At 45.3% G+C, this 26,588-nt stretch overlaps 1 protein-coding gene across 1 annotated transcript in view; it reads right to left on the reverse strand.

Moving 5' to 3' along the window:
* Nucleotides 1-2,318: 2,318 nt before the first annotated feature.
* Nucleotides 2,319-26,588, reverse strand: part of LOC119454003 (dehydrogenase/reductase SDR family member 4-like 2) — a 35,471-nt gene continuing 11,201 nt past the window's right edge. Inside the window, exons 2-7 of the mRNA XM_037716021.2 lie at nucleotides 13,852-14,029; nucleotides 7,836-7,913; nucleotides 4,562-4,585; nucleotides 3,197-3,267; nucleotides 3,049-3,100; nucleotides 2,319-2,600 (exon numbers count right to left, since the gene is read on the reverse strand). Of these exons, the coding sequence (XP_037571949.2) occupies nucleotides 2,334-2,600; nucleotides 3,049-3,100; nucleotides 3,197-3,267; nucleotides 4,562-4,585; nucleotides 7,836-7,913; nucleotides 13,852-14,029 (670 nt within the window). The 3' untranslated portion in view covers nucleotides 2,319-2,333. The remainder of the gene's footprint in view (nucleotides 2,601-3,048; nucleotides 3,101-3,196; nucleotides 3,268-4,561; nucleotides 4,586-7,835; nucleotides 7,914-13,851; nucleotides 14,030-26,588) is intronic.

Raw genomic sequence — 26,588 nt, forward strand, 5'->3', positions numbered from 1 at the left:
ACTCATGTGCCGAGCACGTTTTATATGGTAGCCCCTCCAATAGCTCTTGAAAATACAATAAAATGCTAGAATCCTCACAGGGTCAAAGTAATAGAGAAATTCTGTAAGCAGGAATTTCTAATCAGCTAACTTGCTCTAACCAAGATGGCCACGCTCTAGCTAGTAGCACTCTTAACCTTAAATACTCATTTTCAAAACTTGGATGGTACGAGGGAGAGAAGGCAGGCAGCAGAAATGGTGTCAGCATCCCGCATATTAGCACCTTAAGATCCCAACCCAAGGTCCGCCATCATGATTAGGTAAAACTAGGTATGCAGAAAAGCCTGCTTACTGAATTTCGCATATTCCCCTTCTTCAGATCAGGATTTAGTATGTATTTACAGGTTTCAACAGGCTCTAAAATGTCTAAATTATGCTTTGGGACACAGACGAATTGGGTGGACAGAATTGGGATTCTTTGAATGCTTGCGAAAACACCACAGCACCCCTTCCCTGTACTGAAATGTGGCAAGCTAATAACGGAAGTGTGATGGTGTATGAATTCAGAGGCGAGTGTAGTGTGCACACCAACAAATCAGCTTCACCAAGTGGGAACCATGTGAAAAATTAAATGTTTCGCCGATTCCCAGCTTTAACGGGCATAAATGCACTATAAATTTGAAAAAAAAAAATTAAAGATGGTGTGCGTGCAGAAAACAGTGAGATGTTCAAGTCAAGCTGACAACTCAAACGATCAGAGAGCCCCCATTAGGGTTGGTAATATCGATTAAATTTATCATGCAAAACAATTATTCATCTATGTCAACCTTTCATTAAATCAACTCAATCAATTAGGCCTGTTCAATTAACAGTTCTCAAGAGTTCGACAGGAGTGGCGCAAAAATGTTGAAATCGTACTGGAATGGCAGCGCACGAGCTGCCATTCCAGTGTGGCTGTGCGGCTGTGGTAGAGCAATTGTTGACTGTTCTTTTTTTTAGTGCTAAGTAATGCCAGGCTGAATGCTTCCCCTCTTCACCCACACTACACACGCCACCACGCCACCCGAAGCCAGAGGCTTGAAATGCCCTCGCAGTTCAAAGCATACTATCGCAACCAAGTTGCTGATCGTCGTGTCACTCCCAGTCGACTAAAGACATGGCACAGCATGCATGCCACTTTGGAGCACCTATTTTGACATAGCGATGGAGTTCGTGTCGATTCCAGCAAATCCATAGCATCCGAGCATCCATTCACACATGCTGGTTGTGTGGTGATACAAAGGTGTCTGTTTCACCAGAACATCCCAGCCAATTGACATTGCTTCGCTCTGTAGAAAAGCAATTTAGAACAGGCAGCACTCAACCGTGCGAGCAAGGCAACGGGAACGCCGACGGCCGTGTATGGTCGACATCATCAGAGCAGATTGGCTGAGTGAGAACGATCAATGTTCAGATGTGTCAGAGAGACATGCTTCCGCTCTGTAGAAAAGAGCATGTGGCTTAAAATCCTAAACCAGTAATTTTCTTTTCCCCTGTGCATATTGCAATTTCTTGCATATTTCAGTTGGACTTCCACCTTTCACATTTTCAATTTTTCTTATTTCTTGTTTAACTTAGTGCCATGTATCCTATTTAATTGTGCACTAAGTGCCATTTTATAACATAATATTGTTCATCGATTCAAAAGCCACTAGTGTCAACTATATTATTTCTTTAACAACTTAAAGATTATCCTTTATCAAACGTTTGTACACGTGTGTTTCAAACTTGGTTCCACCTCTCGAACATTAAAGGAGGGTCCTACAAAAGTAGATAACTGCATTTCAACATTTTCAAAAGAAACCTGGCCTCGAAAGTGATTAATCGATCAAAGGCTAAAATGATAAATGATCAATCGTTAATTGAATAAAAAAATTTATCGACCATCCCTAGCCCCAATTTTAGGGGGCTTAATTTACAACAGGCATTGTTTTACAAAACATTTGTCAGTTTCACCTGAAGGCGAAGCCCTGAGGGCAACTGCAGAGTTTTGCGCTGCACTGAAGGTGTCTCGGGAAGCTGGCGCGATAAGCACCGCCACCGAAGAAAAAGACCGCGAGCGACAATTTGTCAGCGGCCAACAATGGATTGCAGAGATTTAGCTTGACACTGACCGTGGTGTGTAGTATAGTATGCACACAGCTGCTTGGCAGGAACACTAATGCGTGCGCGCACAACGCTCGTGCCAGCAGCGAAAGCCAGAACGCTGCCCTCACACCAGCAGAGCTGAGTGAGTAGAGGGACGGTGCGTCTGCTTGAGTTCATCGCTTTTGCAGCCAAACACCACCGCACGTCTCTGGGGACTTTCCAACCCTTCACCCGTGGGTTGTACATGCGCCGTCATTAACAGGATAGCACGATAACAACAACGGTGACAGTGCGAATGCACCTCGAGCGTCCGCATAATTGCCATCGCTATAAAACGGTGAGCAGCTACAACTACTCACCGCTTGGCTGAATTTGGTCTTGATGATGCCTGGAGCGATGCAGTTCACACGGATGTTGAGCGGCGCTACCTGCTCTGCCACTGCTCGTGTGAGGCCCAGCAATGCAGTCTTGGACACTGAGTACGCACCGAGGAGCTGCATGCACAGAAATGTAGCAGGGTAAGACAGCCAAATTCTAAACAATAACTCATATGCATGAATTAAGTTCATTTGGACAAACCAATTGTTCGAATTGAAGCTCTAATTACAGCTCCTCTAGCACAAGCTTACAGTGCACAAGCACTGTCGCCGTCTCACTATTAGTGACATTGCAGGAAAATGTAGTGGAGATTTAGCGACTTTCGCATCTCACTTTGGCGACAGGCTTCAAAAATTTATGGCAACACTGCTTCCAAGTTACTTTATCTCGTAAAGTTTCAACACCGTAGGTTAGTACAGGCAGAATTCATTGATTACGTATGTTTTTCCCTTCAAGGATATCAGTGAGCTGCCCTACACACATTTATAAATAGTGCAAAGAGACCACAGAAGACGTTTCTTCTTTTTTGTAAAGAAAGAAGGTTGAAACATTGGCGGTACTCACGGGGAATGACTGGTAAGCAGCTATGGACGAGACATAGACTATAGAACCTCCCCTGCAAAGTAAAAGGAAGTGTTTGACATGTATCCATGGTTACAGGCAGCGCAAAACAAGCAACAAGCACGCAGAGATAAAAAGAATGTTCTCTCACCCTCTCTTCTCTAGGTGAGGCACAACTTCTTTTGTGAGCAGGAAGGCGCTCTTCACGTTGATGTCAAAAATCTTTGGAAGCAAAAGATGTACAACACGTGTTACCTGAAGGACCTCGTAAACTACTGAAAGCTCTTCTTAGGATCACATTTAAATTGCATTGATACACTGTTTAAAAGAGGTGGAGAATGTGTTTGATTTGAAGGGAGTCAACCTGCGAATCTTCCTTAAATGTTTTTGAATGTGCCTGGCATGAGCAGAGCAATCACAAGTTGCCACTTGTATGCATTCACAGATTCCCTTATCCTTATCATCGTTGCCACGACTCTTAAAGCTCTTACTGCGCTTGAGCAACATGGAGAAAGAGCATTGCTCCAGCCACTATTGCACTGAGCTCTGGTATCAGCATGGCCTGGCCTCTGCGATCATTCAGTTGCACCACCCAATCTCGGAGGCCATAGTATCAGAACAGCAATAGCGTTTGCCGTCACCAGATGGCGCCACCACCACATCAATCACCCTAAGGCAAGCGCTCCGCTGCAACACCTAAAGATACCTGGTTATTAGCCATGATGTTTATCACATTGATATCAGTGCATTACATTAAAGGCCAGTTGCAATGAAGTATTTTGGCTTAATTGGCCCTAACATGCTATCAAACAATCTTGGCAAAGCTGTAGCACTGGTAATAGTAAACTTTTTTTTTCTTTCATTAACAGCCTTCAAATAGCCCCTTATTAGATGACATGGGCACCTGGTGGATCATGGATATGTGCAGGACATAGAACACAGGTTCTGAGATCTTCAGTGTGAAATGGGCCCTGACTAATCATAAAGGTGCATTCCAAGAAGCCGCACTGTTTCTCTGTTTTGTGTCTTACGTAATTTCAGGTGAAGAATCTTGGTGACAACACTTTTTTTTTCATTTTGGCATACAAACCCCTATTTTTTGCTAGCTTTCTGTGACACATCCACTCGTATATCAAGCGCAAATTTTGCAGAGTCCACAGTGTTTGAAACCAGGCCTTTTATGTGGTCCCAAATTTTAATGGGGTTTGCATTCAAGCCCGAAAACTAGCAAAAGTTTCACAGAAATGGCAAAAAGTTGTTCGGGTGAAAGTATAAGCTCCCTGATGTGTGTACTATTTGAGCAATTGGCCCGGTGCTAATGCAAGGTCTAGGGAGGTTTATCTGTAATGTTAAAAAAGTGTTACAGGTTCCCTTCACACTTCAAATGCTGTGCTTCCTAAACAAGCCTACGTCATAAAGTTAATCTTGTAACTATAATCCGATGTGTAGCACCACAAGACTAGCATGCAAATGGGCCTTTATCAACTGGATGCGAGAGCCATGAAGTGAAACTCACTTTGTCCCAGGCGGCCTCCGGCGTCTGGCCCAAATGTAGGTGCCATGAAAAAGAAAAATGAACTGTGAACATCACAGGCAAAATGAGTCAAAAACGTCGCGTCTTTTCTTTTTCGGTTGAAGTTTACGAGACGATTCGGTAATGGGGAGCTGACTGAGTCGCTAGTTAAGTGATTGATTTAATTAATGTTCGAAAGCATCAGCTGGGCTAAGAGAGACACTGGAGTGGGGGGGGGGGGGGGGGGGGGCTTCTTGCACATAAATAAAGATGCGCAAGCACTCTTGCACCTCACTCCTACCAGAGTTTGGCTTGAAATCAAATTCACAGCTCCGCTCAGCAAGTCAACATAGTGCAGCCATTGAGTGGCAACTCGGAAAATGGGGCACATGAAAGGTGCGCCTAGCTTTCCAATAAGTAGTTCCAATAAGCCCACCACTTGGCATTCACAGGAAAGGGCCCAGCCAGGCAGCAGGCGAGTAAATTCACACAGGCAACTATCAAAAGCAGTGCATGCTGTTGAGCTAGCTGGTGCATGTCGAACAGTACATATTTTAGAGCCAAAAACGCAATTGCACAAAAGGAAGGAAGTGCACCGCCCTGTGTTTCGTACTCGTGTGACCGTGTTCCTGGTGCTAAAATATTTACTGCACCTATCAATGCGGAAAAGTGAACATCTACTGACACCAGCAGTAGACTGAAATATGCAAGATATTGAAGTCATAGGTGTGTCTCCCCTTTACATTCACTTTTTAACCGCATTTTCTTGGCGAGCCATAATTTTAACTTTGTTCTTATAACCATAATTTCTCTAGTATAGTTTTAAATTACTAAGAGGCTTTCTCACTGTCTTTCATTTTTAGTGGCAGTTAGATATTTTTTTTCTTGGATAGCCAGCTACTTCCATCTCTAGTCAAGAGTTCGACGAAAGCTCGTCTGGTCAGGTAGCATGTTGGGTTAATGAAAATTACGGTCACTGACCAAGTCAAAAAAGTGTTTTGACGTTTCGGAACCTGTACAGGTTCCTTGTTCACAATGCAGCGGACGTAGCATCGTTGTCCAGTTAAATATGCAGTATATGACGTAATGAACGGGCATAAACTTGAGGCATGTTTCCATCTGTCCTGTTAACGGTATCTGGCGTCGTCTGTATCAGCAGAGATTCTAGCAGCAGTCTCGTTGTCGGATTTTTCTCTTTAGCCATGATTGCAGCATTTTCCCAAGCGATAGAGTGCTGACTCTTGTGCACATGCTCCGCCAGTGCGTTGTACACGTGGCGGTGATTTTGAACATCGCGCTTGTGCTCTTTCAGTCGTCGAATGAAGTTTCCTGTTTCGCCAATATAACAAAAGTTGCAGTCTTGGCACGGGATCTTATAGATTACCCCCGGGAACTTTTCGTCTTGTAAGCGGTCCTTCACGTTGACAACTTTGCTGCGGAGCTTGTTAGATGGCACATGCGCAATGCGTAAGTCATATTTTGAAAATATCCTTGAAAGCGCTTCTCTGATACCCGGTATGTAGGGAATGCTGGTCCGTATTCAAAGCACGCAGCAGTATACAAGCAGTATTCAAAGCAAACTGCAGAAGACGCTGTCCACTGTCTTCCCGCCAGCCTGCCCTCAGCACAAGAAGTTGTACTATCGGTTATTGTGCACCAATGGTTCAGCCCCTGCGATCTACGGTCTCCCGAAAGTGCACAAAACAGGCGTACCTCTTCGGCCAATAGTCGACTTCACTCGTTCACCGCTCTACAAGCTATCTGGGTATCTGCACCAAGTACTCAGCCCCCTAACCGGCCACACCACAACACACGTTGAGAACGCTTCAGCATTCGTGGAAACTGTGCGTGACCTTCATCTCAGTGATGACGATGTGATGGTGTCGTTTGACGTAACCTCCCTATTTACGAGTGTTCCTATCGACTTGGCCGTCGAGACCTGCAAAGAATCCCTTTCCAAGGACGCCAACCTTGCTGACTGGACACCCCTGGATCCTTCAGAGCTGTGTGAACTGCTTCATTTGTGCTTAAGTAACACGTACTTTACTTACAACTCTAAAATATACAAGCAGACACAGGGGACTGCTATGGGGGCATCAGTATCCGTTACAACCGCAAACCTTGTAATGGAAGCACTGGAGAAAGAAGTTCTAAGAGAGTTCAAACCTGCACCGAAAGTTTTTCTGCGCTATGTGGACGACTGCTTTTGTATCCTGCACAAAGACGACGTCGACCGGTTGCTACAAAGCCTCAACTCCATACAACCGACCATACAATTTACTCTGGAGCTAGAAGAAAACGGCAAGCTGCCTTTCCTCGACGTACTCGTACGTCGTTCCGACGGCGGCCTATCCTTTTCCGTTTATCGTAAAATGACCCATACCGGTCGCTACCTCCACTTTTCGTCATGTCACCCAACTGGGCACAAGACTTCTGTCGTGTCATCTTTGATCCATCGGGCCACCCACTTATGCTCCAGTGAAGAAGAACTCCAAAGAGAACTTCTTACGGTACGCCAAGAACTGTCCAATAACGGCTATTCGGCTGCTTTTGTTCGCAGAATCGAAAAACGGGTGCTGAATCCTCAGCCATCCGAGAAACGAGCTTATCAAAAACGGGCCAGCATTCCCTACATACCGGGTATCAGAGAAGCGCTTTCAAGGATATTTTCAAAATATGACTTACGCATTGCGCATGTGCCATCTAACAAGCTCCGCAGCAAAGTTGTCAACGTGAAGGACCGCTTACAAGACGAAAAGTTCCCGGGGGTAATCTATAAGATCCCGTGCCAAGACTGCAACTTTTGTTATATTGGCGAAACAGGAAACTTCATTCGACGACTGAAAGAGCACAAGCGCGATGTTCAAAATCACCGCCACGTGTACAACGCACTGGCGGAGCATGTGCACAAGAGTCAGCACTCTATCGCTTGGGAAAATGCTGCAATCATGGCTAAAGAGAAAAATCCGACAACGAGACTGCTGCTAGAATCTCTGCTGATACAGACGACGCCAGATACCGTTAACAGGACAGATGGAAACATGCCTCAAGTTTATGCCCGTTCATTACGTCATATACTGCATATTTAACTGGACAACGATGCTACGTCCGCTGCATTGTGAACAAGGAACCTGTACAGGTTCCGAAACGTCAAAACACTTTTTTGACTTGGTCAGTGACCATAATTTTCATTAACCCTACTTCCATCTCTGTCATACTCCCGTAAGATATACACCAAGAGCGGCCACATGGAATTAATATTTCAATGTCCACTTACATCTAGGACAGGTGCCATGACAGGATTCATGCCTGCGTTGGACACAAGAATGTCGATGCCTCCGAGCTTCTCAATGACCTGCATACACACGTGAACAGTGAACACAAATTAAGATCAAACAGCCAAAATATTTACTGTCTTGGCAATTGAGAGATACAGGGAATGCTATATAAAATATTATAAGCTCATAGATATATGTTACGAAGGAACACTTAATTCCTGTCGAGCTAGAGCTATGGCAATGAAGACGTGATGTGCACTGATGATGATCTGTACAGATGAGAAAGATGAAAGTCCCAGCCACATATTGTGCTCACAATATATACAGGGTGATCATTTTTAAGTTTTATGGAATTGTTAAAAATTGCGTGTTGCAGATGACGTATTTCCAGTCCTTGATCTGGATTGTTCAGAGAGGTGGACATTACTTGCCTAAAAAATTGAAACACATATTTAACTAATTACCAGAAAATTGACTAATTCACTTATTAATTAATTACATTATAGTACATATTACAATTTATTAATTGTAGCCAGTGAGTTTGCAAGACGCATACACTTGTAATGAATTTCCAGGATATTTCCAGTTTCGAGATATTTCCCAAAGTGTGGGACGAAATGAATGGACGTTCCAGTTACTTTTATGCTTCAATGCATAAAAGAGCGGCTTGTTAAAAAAGTAAGTGGACCAACAGTGCTTTTTTACGGCGAGTTTGATGGCGCATATCTCCAAACTCCAGACACACAGGCAGAACATTAGAGTGAGCTTCACCCCAAGCGACCTATAGCTTCCTCTGGAACTTGTACAGGCTGCTCTCATCAGATGTGAAACATAGTTGCATATGTACATTGCATTTGTTCTACATTTCCTGTGCGATACCACTGCTGCTCAGAATCTTGCGGCGGTCTTTCTCCTCTGAGCGTGCTTTTAAAAGAAAGCAAGTCACACGGTAAACTTCTTCCTCATCCTAATTCATCAATTGACGCTTGCAGCCCATCATTCAGTGTTGGCCGAAGACATTTAGCCAAAAACTCTATACTCAGAAAGTGAAACTCTGCAAGAAAAAAAACTATTTTGCTGGTGTATTGCCTGTAGTCAGCACTCGTCTATAGAGGCTCAGGTGACAATAAGTGCTTTGTTGCTGTGCCAATGGGGTTAGATGTCATGGAGATGCTGGCACTGTTCCACCCACATGTTTCCTGTGGTGCATGCACAAGAGCCCAGAAAGTTTGCCCACGTCGAAAACAATGTCAATTAGTTTGAGCAATGACAGCTAACGAATGATGAAAAAACAAATTCCTATGACACTCTCAGAACTGCACATCAACTTGCGCCGCAACGGTGACACCTCTTTCCTCATAACCCTTTATCCACAAACAGTTGCGTGAACATTGTCAAACAATTCATCTTAAGAACAGCGCAAAAACACATGGGCAGGAAACAAGACGACAGGACATCGCCCGTCTGTCATCATCTTTCCTGCCCACGTGTTTTTGCGCTGTTCTTAAAATGAAGCTTAACCAACTTGCCCAAATGTCTGCTCCCCTGATCGTCAAACAAGACCAACATCCTGTACTACAGTCCCCAATTGAAAAAAAAAATGCTAACAAGTGGCTTCAAGACAGCATTTCAAGGTGACTAAAAGCAGCAAGGTGTTTACCTTTTGCAAGCTGCTTGTCTATTGTAAGAATCACAAAGACAAAAGCAACCACCAGCTGCACAAGAGGAAAAGGGGTACCTTGTCAATTTCCTTGACTATGGTAAGCCTATAGGAAAAGGCCAGCTAGAGCCATTGCCTTCGTCACAAACAACCTCAGCTATCAGCCATACGTTTGTGAGCAAGGTGTGCCACAGTTTGTTTGCCTTTCAGTGGTACTTCATAGCATGTACCCTGAGAAACTGCATTGTAGTATTTGCGAGTTCTGCTCTAACAAATTATTTTAGTTATGGGGTTTTACGTGCCAAAACCACTATCTGATTATGAGGCACGCCGTAGTGGGGGACTCTGGAAATTTGGACCACCTGGGGTTCTTTAACGTGCACCTAAATTTAAGTACACGGGTGTTTTCGCATTTCACCCCTATTGAAATGCGGCCGCCGTGGCTGGGATTCGATCCTGCGATCTGCTCTAACAAATGCCCACTTGCGTGAGAAGCACATGTGTACAGTTGCTCTTGTTCTTAAATGTAAGAAATGAGCATATGTCTTTTAATTCGTACTAATTTATCATTACTGTCTATTCTGAAGCACAATGCTCTTATAAACCCTCTGACAATGAGTCAGTCTGATCCTTTAGGACGCTCACTGCATGTATTAATTAACAAATGCACAAGCATGCCTCTACTCTCAGCCAGGATAAAGAGTATACAGTCGAACCCGGATATATCGAATCTGAAAAGGATCACAAAAATGTTCGATATATAGGTAACTTGATATATAAAATAATATATAATAATAGGCCCCGAGGTAAACTGCGGCTTACCAATTAATGCGTCCGACGGCCGCTACGTTACTGCATGCAACGAGAAAAAAAAAAACAAAAACAAGCACACCTTATTTACCTGCAAACAATTTGCTGGATCGCTTTCAACTTCATTCCAAAGTCCAAGTTGATTCTTTTCTTTACACCTGCAGCGGCCATCGCTTAAGGAAAATGAACTCGCGAATAGGCACTCAGCCCACACGACGACGCCACAAAAATCGGAAAGAAGGAATGTTGACGTTTGAGGTAGCATGCGGGCTAGCTGAACAGCTCGACGGGGCTCAACTGACTGCACACACGACCCACATGGCTCAACTGACTGACATTCTCTTCTCCAACTCCAGGTGCGAGAAGGTGAAAGCGCACAAAGAAGTGCATTTTCAGGTCTTCGGCGTGGTGCCGCGTTCGATATATCGAATGTGCTGGCGAACGGGCGTTCTATATAGGTACGCATGCACCAGCCCTATACGTACATTTGGATGGGATTTTCAAGGGGATTTTACAGCTGTTCGATATACACAATAATTCTTTTAAGTGGGTTCAATATAACCGAGTTCGACTGTATGTAGATACACGTTTGTATGAGAAATAATGAAAGCCTTTGTTATAAATAAGAATAAGACTGGCATTAACGACACATCTGCCCCGTTGCTTAGCAGTGAGCAACACTTTCTGAAAAACAGCTGCAGTGGTTAGGTTGTACTGCTGGATTGGAAGATGACTATGAATACATTTTTCTGCTCATGCACGGAGAATTCTGTGCACCTTGTTCACTTTTTATTCAGTATTTCCCTTGTCTGCTTCAAATAAACTTCAGTTGTGAGTGGCGCTTGCCGTGTGTCTGTCACTCTTCTATCCTCGTGCAAAGTGTGCACTTGTTTAAAGCTGCAAGCATGGACCAAACAGCCTGGCAACGCATTCTTTTAAGGTGCAGTAGTGTCTGGTCTCAATGCCTAATGAAACTTAGCAAGCAAAGTAGGTTTAATAGTAGATAAAATCAGGCAGCAGAATTTTCAGCATAGTTTCTGGGTATTAGGAATGCTGAAGTTACAGTTCCCACATAAACTAGTATAATACGCCTCCTTACTCTTTTCCACGACATCGTCGGCAGTAGACAAATGCCCATTAATTAATCCCAGCCTACTCGTATTTCTTCAGAGAACTTGATGCACATATTTCGTCTAGTGCATAACCTAAGCTTGCAGCGTGCAATCACATGCAACCATGCTTTGATTTCAAGTTGTAGATGCTGATCAATCCAAGGCTTATTTTAGTTGACTCATAAAAACTGTGATTTTTCAAGAAAATAGGCAGCTTATGTGTACATGTGCTGCACGTTCTTCATTTACAGCCACACTAGAAATGTCAGGAAATATGTAATTTGCATTGACCCAGCACAACATCTGTACAGGAGCACTGAGCAGTGCCACATGCATGTACAAATCCCCGCCTTGAAGCACTCTCTTAGTGCCTTCCCAAAACACTCACCAAATACAAGCTAATTAGCAGACCAAAGCGCACGCCATGCATCTGAGAACACATGGCTGCAAATGTTTTATTGCGATAGCAATTATATGGACACTTCAACCGGATTTCTGCCGTCGCCGTCGCCATGAGGTTCCGTATAGATAAAATCTTCGCCGCGCGCCGTATGCCCCAGAGGCAGCGTGCGGGGACGCGCGCTATCACGGAGAGCGAACGCACTCAATCTCCCACGCGCAAGCAAGGAAGCGGAAAGCCAGCGCCGGAGGGAGCAGGGGGGGGGGGGGGGGGGGGCACTTCTCTGCCAACAACCGCGCTCGTCGCTCGTCCGCACAGTCTCTTATCTCTCCCACGCGCAAGCAAGGAAGCGGGAAGCCAGCGCCGGAAGGAGCGGGGGGGGGGGGGGGGGGGGGGGGGGGGCACCTCTACGCTGCCAACAACCGCGCTCGTCGTTCGTTCGACCGCACCGTCTCTTATCTCCACACGGCTCTGACCTTTATGCGCCGTGCATTCGCCGCTCAGTTGCCGTTGAAGCGATAGACCGCACGTACCTTCGCCCGCTGCTGCGGCGTATATATGCGCTTGCTGCCAGCGTTTTGACAGTCGTTGTCTGCAGTCATTCAGTGTGAGCTATTCATGTTTGTTTGTGCGCGCTCACACCACGCTTGTTCAATCAGTTAGTAATAGTCGGGCCACATTTTCCAACGCACGCTACACATGCAATGCTGCCCGGGTCGGCAGTGCAGCGCTACAGGTGTGTCCCTTCGCACGCGCTGCCCACGGGAAGCGCTTCTCATCAACACCACCGTTTCACACGCGCCTTCTCGTGGTCATCGAGTCTTTCTTCATGTCGGTCTACTTGCGCCGCAGCACACCTGCTTACTTAATCAGCTCATGTTTACTACAATTCATATTGCTACCAAAGCCGCTCACCTTACTTCGTATGACATTGCTGTGTTGCTATCGCATTCATCGCTTCGCTCTTAGGGCAAAACTGACATTTTTTGTGAATACTCATAATTTTTTGAGTTGCCCAAGAGCTATGCACTTTTCGTCTTGTCACCGTCCCAGCTGCAAAATTTTTGCTCTTGCATCTTCTACAGCGAAGCTGTTAGCCTCTGGTTAGGATTTTTCGTGGGCACGTGATCACACAAAAATGTGGGCCAATCCCGGAGACAGTGCAAAGAAGCAGCAAGCACACAATGTGCTACCCTTAAAAAGGTATCACATGACATCAGGTGTAGGGGTGGTGATACTGCCTGGTTATTTTGGAGCAAGTAAAATTGTGTTTTGCAGCAGACAAAATTGCAGCTTGGAGCAGACCAAATTTCATTTTGGAGCAAGTTGGAGCAAATAAAATTTCATTTTGAAGCAGTGGAGAGCAGGCCAATCTAAATTTCGGTAAAATTTGATGCTGCTTCTCCAAGAGGCATCACATGACATCATCAGGTGACATAATCACTTAACGATGACATCGTGTGACGTCACATTTGACATGATGACATCATCACATGACGTCATCTGGCGATATCGTCACGTGACGATGCCGTTATCGAGTAACGTAACGTTTGACGTGATGTAATCACGCGACCTTTGGTGTGATGACGTAATCACGCGACATTTGACGTGATGACGTAATCACGTTTTGCCATCATGTCAAACGTGACGTCACCACTTGGTCACATGCCTTTTCGTACCATCGGATGTTAACGCCGCATTTTTCGATTCGTGGGCCATATAATGATTTCACATTTATAAAGAATACCCCCCCCCCCCCTTTCAGCAGTTGCCTTCAGCAGTTGTAATGCCGGTTTTCCACAGCTTCGCTGGACATTCGCACAGTCAGGATGGCGAGTCAATTTTTGTTCTTTATTATTACTGTCACAAGCATGTAAAATAACTGTCGTGTTTGCTGCCTAGTTCACGCGAAGTTAAAGTCGGTCCAGCTGCTATTATGCAGCTTTAAAACCTGCCATCCCCACCACTTATGTACAACAGTATATTTCTGTGGTAAATAAAGCTCTTATGCCTTGTGTGTCATCGCTACTCACCAGTTTTATGAGGTTGGCACGATCTTCGGCATTCCCCACATGACACGGCGCCCCGATTACGTCCAGACCCTGCTCGGTCAGTCGAGAGGTCGCCTGGTTGACCTTGTCCGCCTTGCGGCTGCTGACGACGACCTTGGCCCCGTCTTGCGCCAGACGTTCGGCAATTGCATAACCAATCCTGGGCAAGAAATAGAAGTAAACAAGCTTGTTGTGGACAAATGCCAGAAGTCACTGCGACAATACCCGTTAAACCCCCAACTGCAATTAAATTTCCACTTTCCCTAAATTAGTTATAGAATTACCTACGTGACAATTAAGAAAAATAAAGGTCGCCGACCAAAAGGTGTTGATAATAATATAAGTTTCGGCTTCCCTAAGGAAGCTTTGTTCATGAACACAAATTGTTCAAAACAGCGAGCTTGATTACATTTTAGTATGCAATCTAGTCATCTTGCTTATGCAGAAGATTGTCATTACTGCAATTCGGCATTTTTCTGTAATCTGGATGGCAAGGGACTCGAGATACTGGGGTGAAATCCAGTTTCTCCCCCTGGCGATAATGGAGGCTCTGGAGGGTTACCGTATTTACTCGTGTAACGCCCGCGTCCTCCACTTTGGAGTGTGAAAACTTGGAAAAAAAAAAAAAAAGTTCCACAACGAGTCGCGCATGCCCGCGTGCTGGTTAAATTCCGCAAGCGCGCTACTAGATGTCACTAGTTGTTCTGCCGAGGATGGCATTAAAATCATCACTGTAACCTCATTCGGCACCAAACCGCAACTTTGGTCCTCAACGAAGCGGCGCTGGTGAGGCCTAGCCCGCGGGCACGTACGCGTGGCGGGCAGCAAGCTGTTGGGGAAAGTTCGCCCTTAAATTATCGCGCCAGGAGATTGTACCACATCGGCGATTGGGCATGAGTTCACGTGCACAAACTGGACTGTCGGCAACATACTGGACTGCTGGATGTCGGCAACAGCGCACGTTGCCGACAGTACAGCAGGCGTGTACGTACGTTTGCGGTAGTTTCCGCGGCTGATCACGCGTGGACGGAAACTCCGCCTCTGAAGCGCAGTTCGGGTTCGCGGGCGATCAGCCGGAAACAACCGCGAACGCCTGCCATGCAAGCTCGTGCGCGCGCTTAATGGACAGAGTGTCGTAAGCTCGCGTGTGGGCATGAAGCCAATAGAGCTGCAAACTGATTTTGCGCAGCACATCCTAAACTTTGGACAGTGTCGCGGAGTCAACGCCGTGTTGCCCGCTGTATGTCCTTGCCGACTACCCGCGACGCACGTCGGGCTGCGCGATGGGTGAAACACACCCGCGGCTTCGGCCGTCACGAAGTTTCAAGTAAATTTTGTTCTAATGGAGCACAACATCGAGCAACAGCCTGTAAACAAATTTGGCGCTGTGCCCCCTGGCGTTAAAAAAAAAATACACTTTCAAATCTGTTCCAATACTATTCCAATCTGTTTTTATTCCAAATCGGCCATTAGCCATCCGGGATAGGTCGAAATGGGTCGGGCTCTGCCCATATGGTCGTGGCGCCCGCCCATATGGGCTGGAGACGAATCATTCTGACCTATCACCGGAGGGCTAATGGCTGATTTGGAATAAAAACAGAGTGGAATAGTTTTACGTTATACCGGACCTAGATTTAGTTCTTCTAGCCTTTCCCGACTTCTTTATATTAATAATTTTGGCCTCGAGTTGCATAACACCAGCCCCTTCCAAAAGGTTATGGACACATCATCATCATCATCACACACAACGCGTCTCTGCGGTGGCAATGCGGCGTGACGCTACATACTGCAATGCTAATGGCATTAACGTAGGCATTCATCACGAGATGGGTTCTGCCGGAATTTTTCTTCTTTTAGGACTGATCTGTAACCAGTAACCAGTCAGTAAAAAAAAAAAAAAAAAAAAGTAATTTTAAATTGTGAAGGTTTGAGACACCGCTTCCATTATCCAACTTTTAATAGATTTCAACTTTTATTAACTGGTTGTGATTTATATAGCATAGCGAAAATTTCCAGGCACAGCCAAGCCTCGATTTTTTAACGCGTGCCGACGATCTTAAGCAAATTATTAGGTCACGTATAGTTTAACCCCCTTAGATGATCCCGCATCACGCAAGACATCCGCGGGCTACGGTCAAGAACATACGGTACACTACGCACGAAAGCCTGCAAAGATTCGACCTGGCAACATCGTGCGAGTGCTTCCAGCACAGAGCAGGCCAAAAACACAGGACATATACAGTGAAATCTACGACATTACCAGCACATCACATATGTTTAAGGCCCAATCTCGTAATTGGGCCTAGATTGAGCTTTTTTCATTAGCTCGATCGGAATGCAATATATCCACCTTCCCCAATAAACAATTGCATGGTTCAACCTGAGCAGACGCGTTCAAAATGTGTGACGTCATTAGGAGCTGGTGCGGAAACTTCAAGGTGGCTTCGCCGGCCGTCTTTCGTAGTTTATTTTCTGGCTCACCAAAGTGAGTGTTAACTGTTTCTGCTATTGCGCAGGATCACAATTTAGTGACACAGCGCAACTTAATATACATATTTAGTTTCCCTTTAAAAAGCCTGTTATTAGCAAGCCATTGTGAATAAACAACACCAGAGTTAAGTAACTCTACTCTTTTCGGAGGAGTTAATTGTTAGTGAAGTAATCTGGCATCCAAGGACGTAAGGAAGTTGTAGACAATCGTGGTCCTAGACGAGAGTGGCTAATTTACTAACGAAGGGCTACCATTGGTGAGACGCTGTCAGGAGCAGGACTCGGTTTACAGGGATGAGTAAATGTGGGACTGTATTTTATTAAAAGCAAGGCCACTCATGTGTATTCTCGGGGCAAGGGACATCTTGCCAGGAAGTGCAGAACAAAATTATGACGCTGTTACGCTGCTATTATCCCGCACGCAGATGTATAAATGTCTTAGCGTTATGAGTGCCAAAGTGGGAAAAAGCATCTGTGTGTGTGGTGCAGGAAAGCCGGTAACGTGATTATATATATATATATATATATATATATATATATATATATTGCAATTCACGGTGGTCTGCACCGATCCACTGTCAGTTGCACTTCGCTCCATGAAGATGCAGGACGTGTGTTGAGTGAGCTACCGAAAATCACTTAGCAGTGATACCAACTCTAGTACACTGTAGCAGTGATGTGGTGACCACGCTTTCAATCACGGATTCTGGACCTCACGGGAGTACGAAATAAATGCTAACGCATTTATTTGGCATTTACCGCTAAATCGCCACTTTATTTTATCTATTTTATCTTATGACCTTGGAAAGTAGAACCATCAACGCAAATGTGGCCTAGAATAATAGAAAGGCTGTTTTATTGTGTACAGAAATAACTATGATGACATTTCGCCCACTTCCTTTCTGCCACAATACCCCTAATCATGTGACAAGGCTAAGCGGTCAGATCTACCGTGGAAAATATATAGCAAGGCGAAATAAGCAACTGGTGCATTTAATAGACAAGGACAAAGAAGGTGACCGTATGCTAGTCCTTACGTGTACCCCTTTTTGTTGTCTTTTAAGCACTTTAGTTCCTTGCGTCACCGTGTATACAACAAGGAAGCCCTCCCCCCCCCCCCCTCTCAAACCTGCTATTCTCACTATGTCCTAGTGGGATCCCTTGTACATAAAGAAGATTGCCTTCCGTCCTCCTCAAAAGTAACTAAAATGCAATTACGTAACACATTCACCCAGGATGACGATGTCGAAGATTGCATCGAAAGTCGACAGTGAAAGTGACGTATTCCCTAGCTGCCAGCTTTCGAGAAAAGTCACACTGATTGATACAGGCAGTTGTGTGGTCCCAGACGACGAAAAAACACTATGAAGTATGTTTCGAATACTGCTGAATCGGCAAGAAAAATCCCGGACGCACTGTCAACCCACCCCCCGACGTTGTGTTTTCATCTTTGTGGTTATAGGAAGCAAAAATTAACCATAACCGCGATAAGCTGAGGGTTGCTTTGTCCACGTACCTGGAGATGCTGTTTCTGGCACCTAACAGCGGCATTAAAAAAAGTGTGTTCCTTTCGCGTTCTCAACATACCAGTCATTAATAAGAACCTACTTGAAAAGCGATCATGTCCTCGAACTCGATGCAAACGGCCGCGAGGCAGTTGCGCTTATGTGAAACAAAGTGCGGGATATCAGTGCAGATGATATGGCAGGCTTGCCAGAAAGTGCCATGCACGCAGCCGATGGTATGATGTCAGGCGTGACAAGACGATGATCGAGCTCCTGACACCATGCGCTGAATGAGAAGTATTTGGCTCCCAAGCACTTTCATTCGAGGAAATGCAAATAACGCAACTACAGTGATCCAACCATCAATAAATAATTCCAAACACAGTACCATTCATCTGCGCTCTAAACCTCAATGACTTGCGCAATTGACAGTCCTAGACTGAAATAAAGAAGTTTGCCATTTTTATTGTTATTACCGATGGGTGGATGAAGACTGAACATATCAGTGTAGAAGGGGTGCCTATGCGCTGAAACCGATGTCGTCAATGTCACCAGTCTATCACACAACCTACACAACTAGTACTCCACGTAAGGGGCCTAAATGCGCATACGCGCGCGGTAGGTGATGTTATAAAAATCCCCTGGGGCAATACCGCCCATGCTTGCAGATTCGTCAGGAAAATGCTACGCTAATTTTCTGAGTCGGGCAAACGAAGCATAAGATAACAGAAATACACGTTCCTAATACCCGTATGCAAGTCTCTCGGTGGGAAGGGACACAAAGCAAGCCTGTCACGACTCGCAAACGAGTCTGAGAAATGATACACGGGTGCTTCTAATGACGACGTCAGTTGCTCCGCAACCACTACACTGTAAAAAAAAAAAAAAAAAAAATGCATACTGATAAGTGAGTAACGGTGTAAACGGGTCTATAACTCCCACCCCTACACCCTTTGATGTAAGGGTGTGAGGTACAGTCACATTTACACCTTTATTCACTTATAAGGGAGTGAACTGTTTTACAGTGCATTTACATCCTTAAAAGTGAATAAGTGTGTAAACGTGTCGATAACTCCGACCCTTACACCCTTTGGTGTAAGGATGTGAATTATAGCCAGAATTACACCTTTATTCACTTCTAAGGGTGTAAACTGTTTCACAAAAGTTCACGCGGTCGTCGCATTTGGACAGATAGGTGTGTGTGTGTGGAGGGTGTTGAACGTGAAAAACGGGTACTTTGCCTGACGAGTCTAAATGGTAGCGCCAGAAAGAGGCTATGCTATTAAGGGCATACACGGATTCTAAGCGCCACCATTTCCCTTTCTGAATAATCCATCTTTTGTTTGCGCTTTTTTTTTTTTTTTTTGCTCCCATCGGGGCAACAGACGACCGAATGATGACACGGCACGTGACTCCCGCGAGTGACTCACCCTCGTGAAAGTAAAAGCAATAAAGAGCTTACGAGGCGAACGTTTGGACGGCTGCCCGAATGTATTAAACGACAGGTGGCGGCAGCGACCGGTACAAGGAAACGCGACGTCGGCTCGCGCAACGCTCACCTCCGGCACGGCGCGGCGATTGTTAGCGCAAGAAATTGACGCAACAGGACGCCGACAAACTAAGAAATATATAAAAGAAAGAAGTCATTAAATGTAGAAAAAAAAAAAAAGAAAGTTGTCGATTGAGCGCAAGGCCACGCGACCGGCATGCTCCCTGGCGTACTCCCGGCGTGTCGTCTGCTCGGAGCTGTGAAGAATGCGATCGTCTGTCGTAATCGCGGCGAAGAATATCGTCTGCAACAACCAAGACGAGGTTGGAAAGTGAACTGCGGCGTGGCTTTCGGGGAGCTAAAAAGCCGTCTGCTGTACTTTTAATCGGGTGAAGAATATCGTCTGCAACGACCAAGACGATGTTGGAAAGTCCAGTGCGCCATTGCTTAAGGAGAGGTAAAAAGCCGTCTGCTGTACTTTTAATCGGGTGAAGAATATCGTCTGCAACAACCAAGACGAGGCTGGAAAGAAATTAAGTAAAATTACGGGGCTTTACGTGCCAGAACCGCGATCTGATTATGAGGCACGCCGTAGTGTTGAACTGCGGAATAATTTTGATCACGTGTGGCTCTTTAACGTGCACCTAAATCAAAGTATACGAGAGTTTCCCCTCCTAAATGCGGCCGCCATTGCCGGGATCGAACTCACAAGCTGGAGCTCAGCTGCTCAACGCCATAGCCAATGCGAGGGCTAAAGCGGCTAGTCGAAGACAGGACAGACAGGCTTCAGCTGTAAACGCCAGAAAGCTGTAATCAACATAATAGTACAAGACAAGCACATACAAAAGTAGAAGGTGACAGAACTCGGCGTTTTGTTTCCTGCGGTACAACTGTAGGCAACAACTAAGACGCAAGAAGGAAGAAAGAGGCCCTTTATCCGTCAATCTTCGCATCAGCAGCATGCGATATGCACTTTTTGTGCGCTTTTTTTTCTTTATATATGGTACACTGCCGATTTTAGCGAGAACCGCAGTACTGCGTCTTCCAGATTTCCTGAAGACGGTTCCTGCTTTATTCTGCTTGCGTGTTTGAAGTCCCTCTTTTAGTATTGTTACGGTGATTTAAATGAAAAGGTGTATTCTTCATTAATAAACAGCGAGAATGACTCCGCTTCAGTTTCACAGCATGAAGTAAGAAACGTGCCCCTATCTCAGGAACAAAGTTTCATCCGTAACCGTAAGAGGAATGCAAAGATTCTCAATCACATAGGCAGAGGGGGGGGGGGGGGGGGGGGTATCGTCTGCAACGGAAAACAATCAAGCCGAAAAAAAAAAAAAAAACGACCAGCAGTCAAGGTAAGACAAACGGGCACTCGCGCGAAAGCTGATGACGTGGGCGCAATTAACATTCGGTATGCGTTGTATACCGACTCATTCGTCCTCGGATTATCGGCATGCCAGATGGAATTCCAAATACCCAGCCAGCGTGACGAGACGAGATAAGGTCGTCTGCTACGAAGCCCGTTTTCCTTTTTGTCTGGTACAAAAAACGACACAGCTAGCCTGAAATTCATTACATTTTTTAATGGAATCTTTTTAATGAAAAAAAGTGGGTACAATCGATATTCTACAGCCGACGCCGCAAATGCAGCTGATTTCGTAATGAAGCAGTTGATCGTAGCACCGGAGGGCAAAAAAAAAAAAAAAAAAAAAAAAGTCTACAACTACGTTTCAAAGGGCTCCACATTGCAGGGTTCAGAGAACTCTTATATTTTTTGTTCTTTATTCGAGAAATGCACTCCCTATTTGTCCCACCAGCTGCTATCTAAAAACAGGCACATGTGCTTCAACTTGGCAGTAACATATAGCTGACAACGCCACAGACGCACAAAACCACTTGACGTTCACTTCCAATGCCGGAACCTGCCATGCACGGCACACGGCATCCCGATCGGAACCGAATCAACGGAGACAAGACCGAAAAATAACTTTCATATCCAAACGGCAGAAACAAAGTGATTTGTGGGCGTGCCAGTGCTTAAAGAGCTACAACAAAGCGAAAAGCCTCCACTCCTCGCTCTGTTTTACTTGCCAAACCTGTTCAACGTCGCACAAACTCTATCCTCTGCAATCACGTGCAGGGAGCTGGCAGTAAAATTGTGCAGGCGCTTAGAGTTGTTGCTTAGAGCGTTTGCTGCTTTCCCAGCCAACCATTTTTCAACGTGGAGACGCCCTAAACACTAAAACTATTTCTTTTTATGCGTCAAAGCAGAAAACCCCACGCCTACGCGGTGTATATATGGTTAGTACGTGGGTGAACTAACGCGGCATAGTCAAGACACAAAACGAAAATAAGTGGTTGCAGCGAGAAGGCGCGTCGTCTGTTTGATTCGTCGCACTCTTCCCACGTTGTTGTGAACGTCGTATGCTTTATTTATTGTCGTCTCTTCTCGTGCAGAGACCAGAAACTGGTTTTCTGCGCAGGCCGGGACGAGTCGAGCAGACGACGAAGCGCGGACACAGCGCGCGGTAACAGGAACTGCCTGTCAGCTCCTCGCGACTTTGATGAATTTTCGCATCGTGGTGGGGCGTATACAACCATCATCGCATTACCCGGGGGGTGGCTTCCCGGAGCTTGAAGGAACGACGCGGCGAAAGGAAACAGCTATAAATGCTCAGAGCCTTGTATATATAATCACAGCCGACTCTCTTCCGGCAAGTCTTCTGCTAGCAGAAGACTTGCAGACGAAAGAAATACTCTGCTAGTCCCACCAGGGCGTGGAGACTTCCCGGTGGACGTAAAAAGACGTGTCACGAAAAGATTCTGCAGGCGAACAATCGGAAGTGATAAAACTGAAATGCGTAACTGTAGTTAAAAGTCACTGTCTGTTAGTCTGCTTGTTCGCACTTTACGTTGCAAAACGTGATCAGGAAATCAACAGCGCAAGCAGACGCGCTGCAGCAGAAGGCAAACAGGCTCACTTCAGGCGGCCTGTAAGCAAGCAGACTCGTCAGCGCGAACAGTCGGAACATCTTTGTATAGACAAGTGTTAACGCCCACCGTTGCGAGGAGACGACATATGGAGCCACATCGCGCACAATCCCGAAATCGCCTGTCACTCAAGACTTGATGAATGCCTTATCGCATATTGTGGCACGCGAGTTCATGCGGCCACTGGCTCGGCAGATATACGTGACAGACGTATACACACAGAAAAAGAAACCAGGAAGTGGCTGTACAACAGGTGTCATGAACGCTGAGAGATAACGACCGCGAAAGCCTTGCTTCCGGCAATCCTGCTATTCTCCGGCGTAGCAGACGAAAGCTCAACGCCACCCGGTATACAACGTGCGCACACTTCCGGTATATGCCGGGCCGTGATGCAGCGTGACCCTGCCGGTTGGCAGCAGTGGAAGGTGAACCGGCAATTAAAGGCATGATCGACTCCACTGGACGGGACCGTTTCGCTTTTCTTGGCTCCGTTTACGACACCACAATTCGTTTCCTTTAGTGCAGACGTCTGCACCCGGGAAAGCAGACATGTGCGGTGGTATAAGACGGGAGAATATCCTTGCAGTACGTTCCAGGAGGGCGCCGCTCTGCGCATGCTCCGCCCAGCCATGAACTTCCGTATAACCTCCCAAGTGGATAAGTTACAATTGTAAAGAAAATTGCCAGTTGCAGCGCATCATTCACTGGTCTGCGGTCGCTGAAGCGTCATCTACGTAACGGCCGATTTACGCTCCGCTCCCTTTGGAAGGAACCACAGTGTAAAAATAGTTACGTAAAGAAAATAAAAAATAATTATTTTTTATTTTCTTTACGTAACCTGCCACGGTTTAAGAATAGGTCTTTAAAGACCTATTCTTAGACCGTGGCAGGAACCCTCCGTGACAGGCCTTGTTGTGAAAAATTGAAATATACGTACTGCAGAAGGAAATTGGGAAAGATCATACAGATATACAGAGGAGGCGCGTCCCCGTTGCTAGGCGACACGCGTCTAGTCGGAGCATGCGCAGGGCGCGCTCTTCTGGAACGTACTGCAAGTAATTTAACTGCAAGATCCCCTCGCGAAGCAGACGTGATGCAGACGCAACACAGACGTACAGAAACGTCTCAAGAGAGGTTGCTCTTTTAAAACATGGCCAGAAAGAACGTCAACAACGTCACAAAATTGTCACTGAAAAACTTTTAAAGGAATTTCTCAGGACACTCGAAGTGATGACAATAGCGCCTTGTCCTGTCTTTGTTCCTTCTTAGTGTGCTGTCACTGTCGGCGTTTCATCTTTAGAAAGCTATGCACCAACTAGCCCCACAACGTGTTTTACTGGGATGACAAAAGACATACAGCCCCGTATGATCCAAGTGCACAACTTCATTTGTTCCCAGTATAGATTCGACTAGTAACTTAAAAAGTAATAATAACAACATGTTCGACGTCGCCGTTAAATTGAAGCGAAATGTACGTGCTTTGACAGCAAGTTGTGCGGCTCGAACACGACGTTATATATTATTGTAAATCTGCAGCAGGTTCATGTGGTTATAGTACATCGCTGCGGGCGCAGCAGGTATTATGTTTAGTTGACAACGTTAACCGTCGTAAGATAGCGACTGCAAAATCAACGCACCCCCACCCCTAAAGCCAGCTAGTCGGCATTCTGAACAAATCCGACTGCTTCCATAAATGCAAATAAAAGAAAATTATATCTTTTTTATCGATGGGCACTGTTCACACACAGCGCGGGCGTTATCATGCGCCACAACGGTTCCGCCACTGCGCTATAGCAACCGCGAGGTAGCGGGTCCGACGCGCGGGACGCATTCGGACATGGGAAGAATGCGGAAGAACGTCCACGTTGTGGAGGAGGTTCCCAACATAGCGTACCTCAGAGCCGCGTTGTGTTTACAGCTTCGGGACACTTAACACAATCAATATTCGACCTTTATTTTTATTCCACTGAATTAAAGAGAAAATAAACCGAACGCCAGAGCGATAACAAATCAGCACTGAAAGGACAACATCAATTAACCCGCACATGACTTCCTGGATCGATTAGATTTCGAAAGACTGAACCGCAAGTACGAGAATAGACCGGCAAAGTAAAAAATAAAACCAATTCATATCGAACGATCGATCAGTCAACCGATCTTCCACATCGACTAGTTCGAAAAACTCTAAATGTACCCTCGAGAATACATATAGAACAGACAATGCGTGGCAGAGTACATTGAAAAACAACGAAACAAAAAACCGTATACAAAGAACGTAAGCTGCATTGCAGTGCAGCCGATCTTGCAGATAAAACAATACCATGAAACACGCAATCCCATATGTAACATTTGTCGCGACTTAGATGTCAATACAAGAAAAAAAAGTATCAGCGCCGCTCGAGGCTTGCAGATCTGCTCAGGGATTAGAGAGATACATCGCCCGAGTATTGGGTGATTGGGAAAGTAAATCAAGGTCCCTTATCGCGGATTCAACAGAAGCACGTACGCCACGTAATATTATGTGCTTATATCTGTAATCGGGGAAAAAGCAAAACGAAGATAACCAGCTATATAGTCCAAGAACATGAGTTTACGCGGTGTCTATACGTGGCTTCTAAAGGCAAAGGATTATGCCATACTTTGTGAAACGCAGACATTTTCTCATTGGAAAACCGTTGAAACGATTTGAATGAAAGTTCGTTGCATTCATTTGAATGCGGTTTGCTGTATTAAGGAGGTAAAAGTTTAATTCCACCGTCTGAAGGGAGCCTAATTTTTGGTTTGGGGACCTGACCGTGTTTAGGAAAATTGCCAAACGTCGGTATGCTTCAGGAAGAAAACTTAACAGCACAAAGGTTACAAATCTGTAACACTGCAGCGAATACATGATATAGCAATTGATATCCTATAGCAGGCAACTGTTGGAGCACCGGAAACGAATAAGTTCGAGATATGCGCTTACAGGTTATACCTGAAATAGTTCCAACATTACGAGGGGTTTTACAAAAACCCTACTCGGAAATTAGTGGCATATTCGAGAGCGGTGTAGAATGCATTAATTTTGAGATGTGCCTCGATAAGTGCCACTGGAAAAATTGCGATATTGTTTTTTCTTTTCGACTGCTTGCAGAGTTCCAGAATTGTAAACTCGATTTTCTTAGCGATTTACAACATTTCATGTGAAAAAACAAAATGTCGCTCTAATTTAAAAATCTACTCTATGTAGAGACGTCAAATGTTCCCTTAAATGCAACCAACCTAATTAAATACGGTGCAGTGGATGCCGGGCAAAATGATTTCTCCGTTCGCACGTACTTAGCAGCGCTTGAGAAGTTAACGTATCCCCTAAACACAATTAGTGTAGCCACTACGCGCGAACATGCGGTAGTTCCAAAGCGCGGTAGAAGAGAAAGTTAAAAGAAAAGAGAACCCATGAAGGCTCAACACACGTAGATAAGAAGGTACAACTGACGACGAACGAACAAAAAAGAAAAAATTTAATGTTTACAACCTATAGGCAGACGCCCAGCTGGGGAGCCCAACCAGAGGAAAACACGTGTCAGTGGAAAACGTGTAGCCTGCCCAGGACGAAAACAGGTACGCACACACAAATGCCGAAACCGGTATACGACGGAGAGGCTATAACCGGCCGCTAAACTCCAAGCAGGAACTTACACTGTGCTCGCATGGCGCCGAAGTTGGGGCGCTTGAAGGAGAGCAAGTGCGGATATTAATTTTGTTTTACCGCGCGAGGAAAACGCTTGACTTGCATTCCTCCAAGCCTCTTGTCCCGCCTAGGATAGCCCAGTTTGCGCAATAAGGCAGAAATTAATTTGAATAGGCAAAAGAAAGGAAATACAAAACATGAATTTCAGCTATTTCACAATACTCTTTAATAATAACAATCTTTCTGATCCTGATTACTTATCAAGGTAATATTGTAGAAGGATAAATACCATATACTATCTTTATGTCCGAACCAATCAGTCCAGTAAACTCTATACACACTATAGGAAACCGAAACTGGAACGGCAAGCCCAGAGAGCAGCTTCTCGTGACGCCGAGGGTGCACCCATATATCTAACTATTTCGACAGGCAAGAAAAAGTAATATCAATAATAAGAAAATAAAGAAAATGAAGATAAAGAAGAAGACACCATGTGGAAAGCGAAACCGGACCGGAAAGCCCAGGAAAGCACGCTTCTCGTGACGACAATGGGGACTTCCGAACATGCGCCCGTATA

This window comes from Dermacentor silvarum, chromosome 5 (genome assembly GCF_013339745.2).
Source record: "Dermacentor silvarum isolate Dsil-2018 chromosome 5, BIME_Dsil_1.4, whole genome shotgun sequence".
Classification (NCBI taxonomy): Eukaryota; Metazoa; Arthropoda; class Arachnida; order Ixodida; family Ixodidae; genus Dermacentor; species Dermacentor silvarum.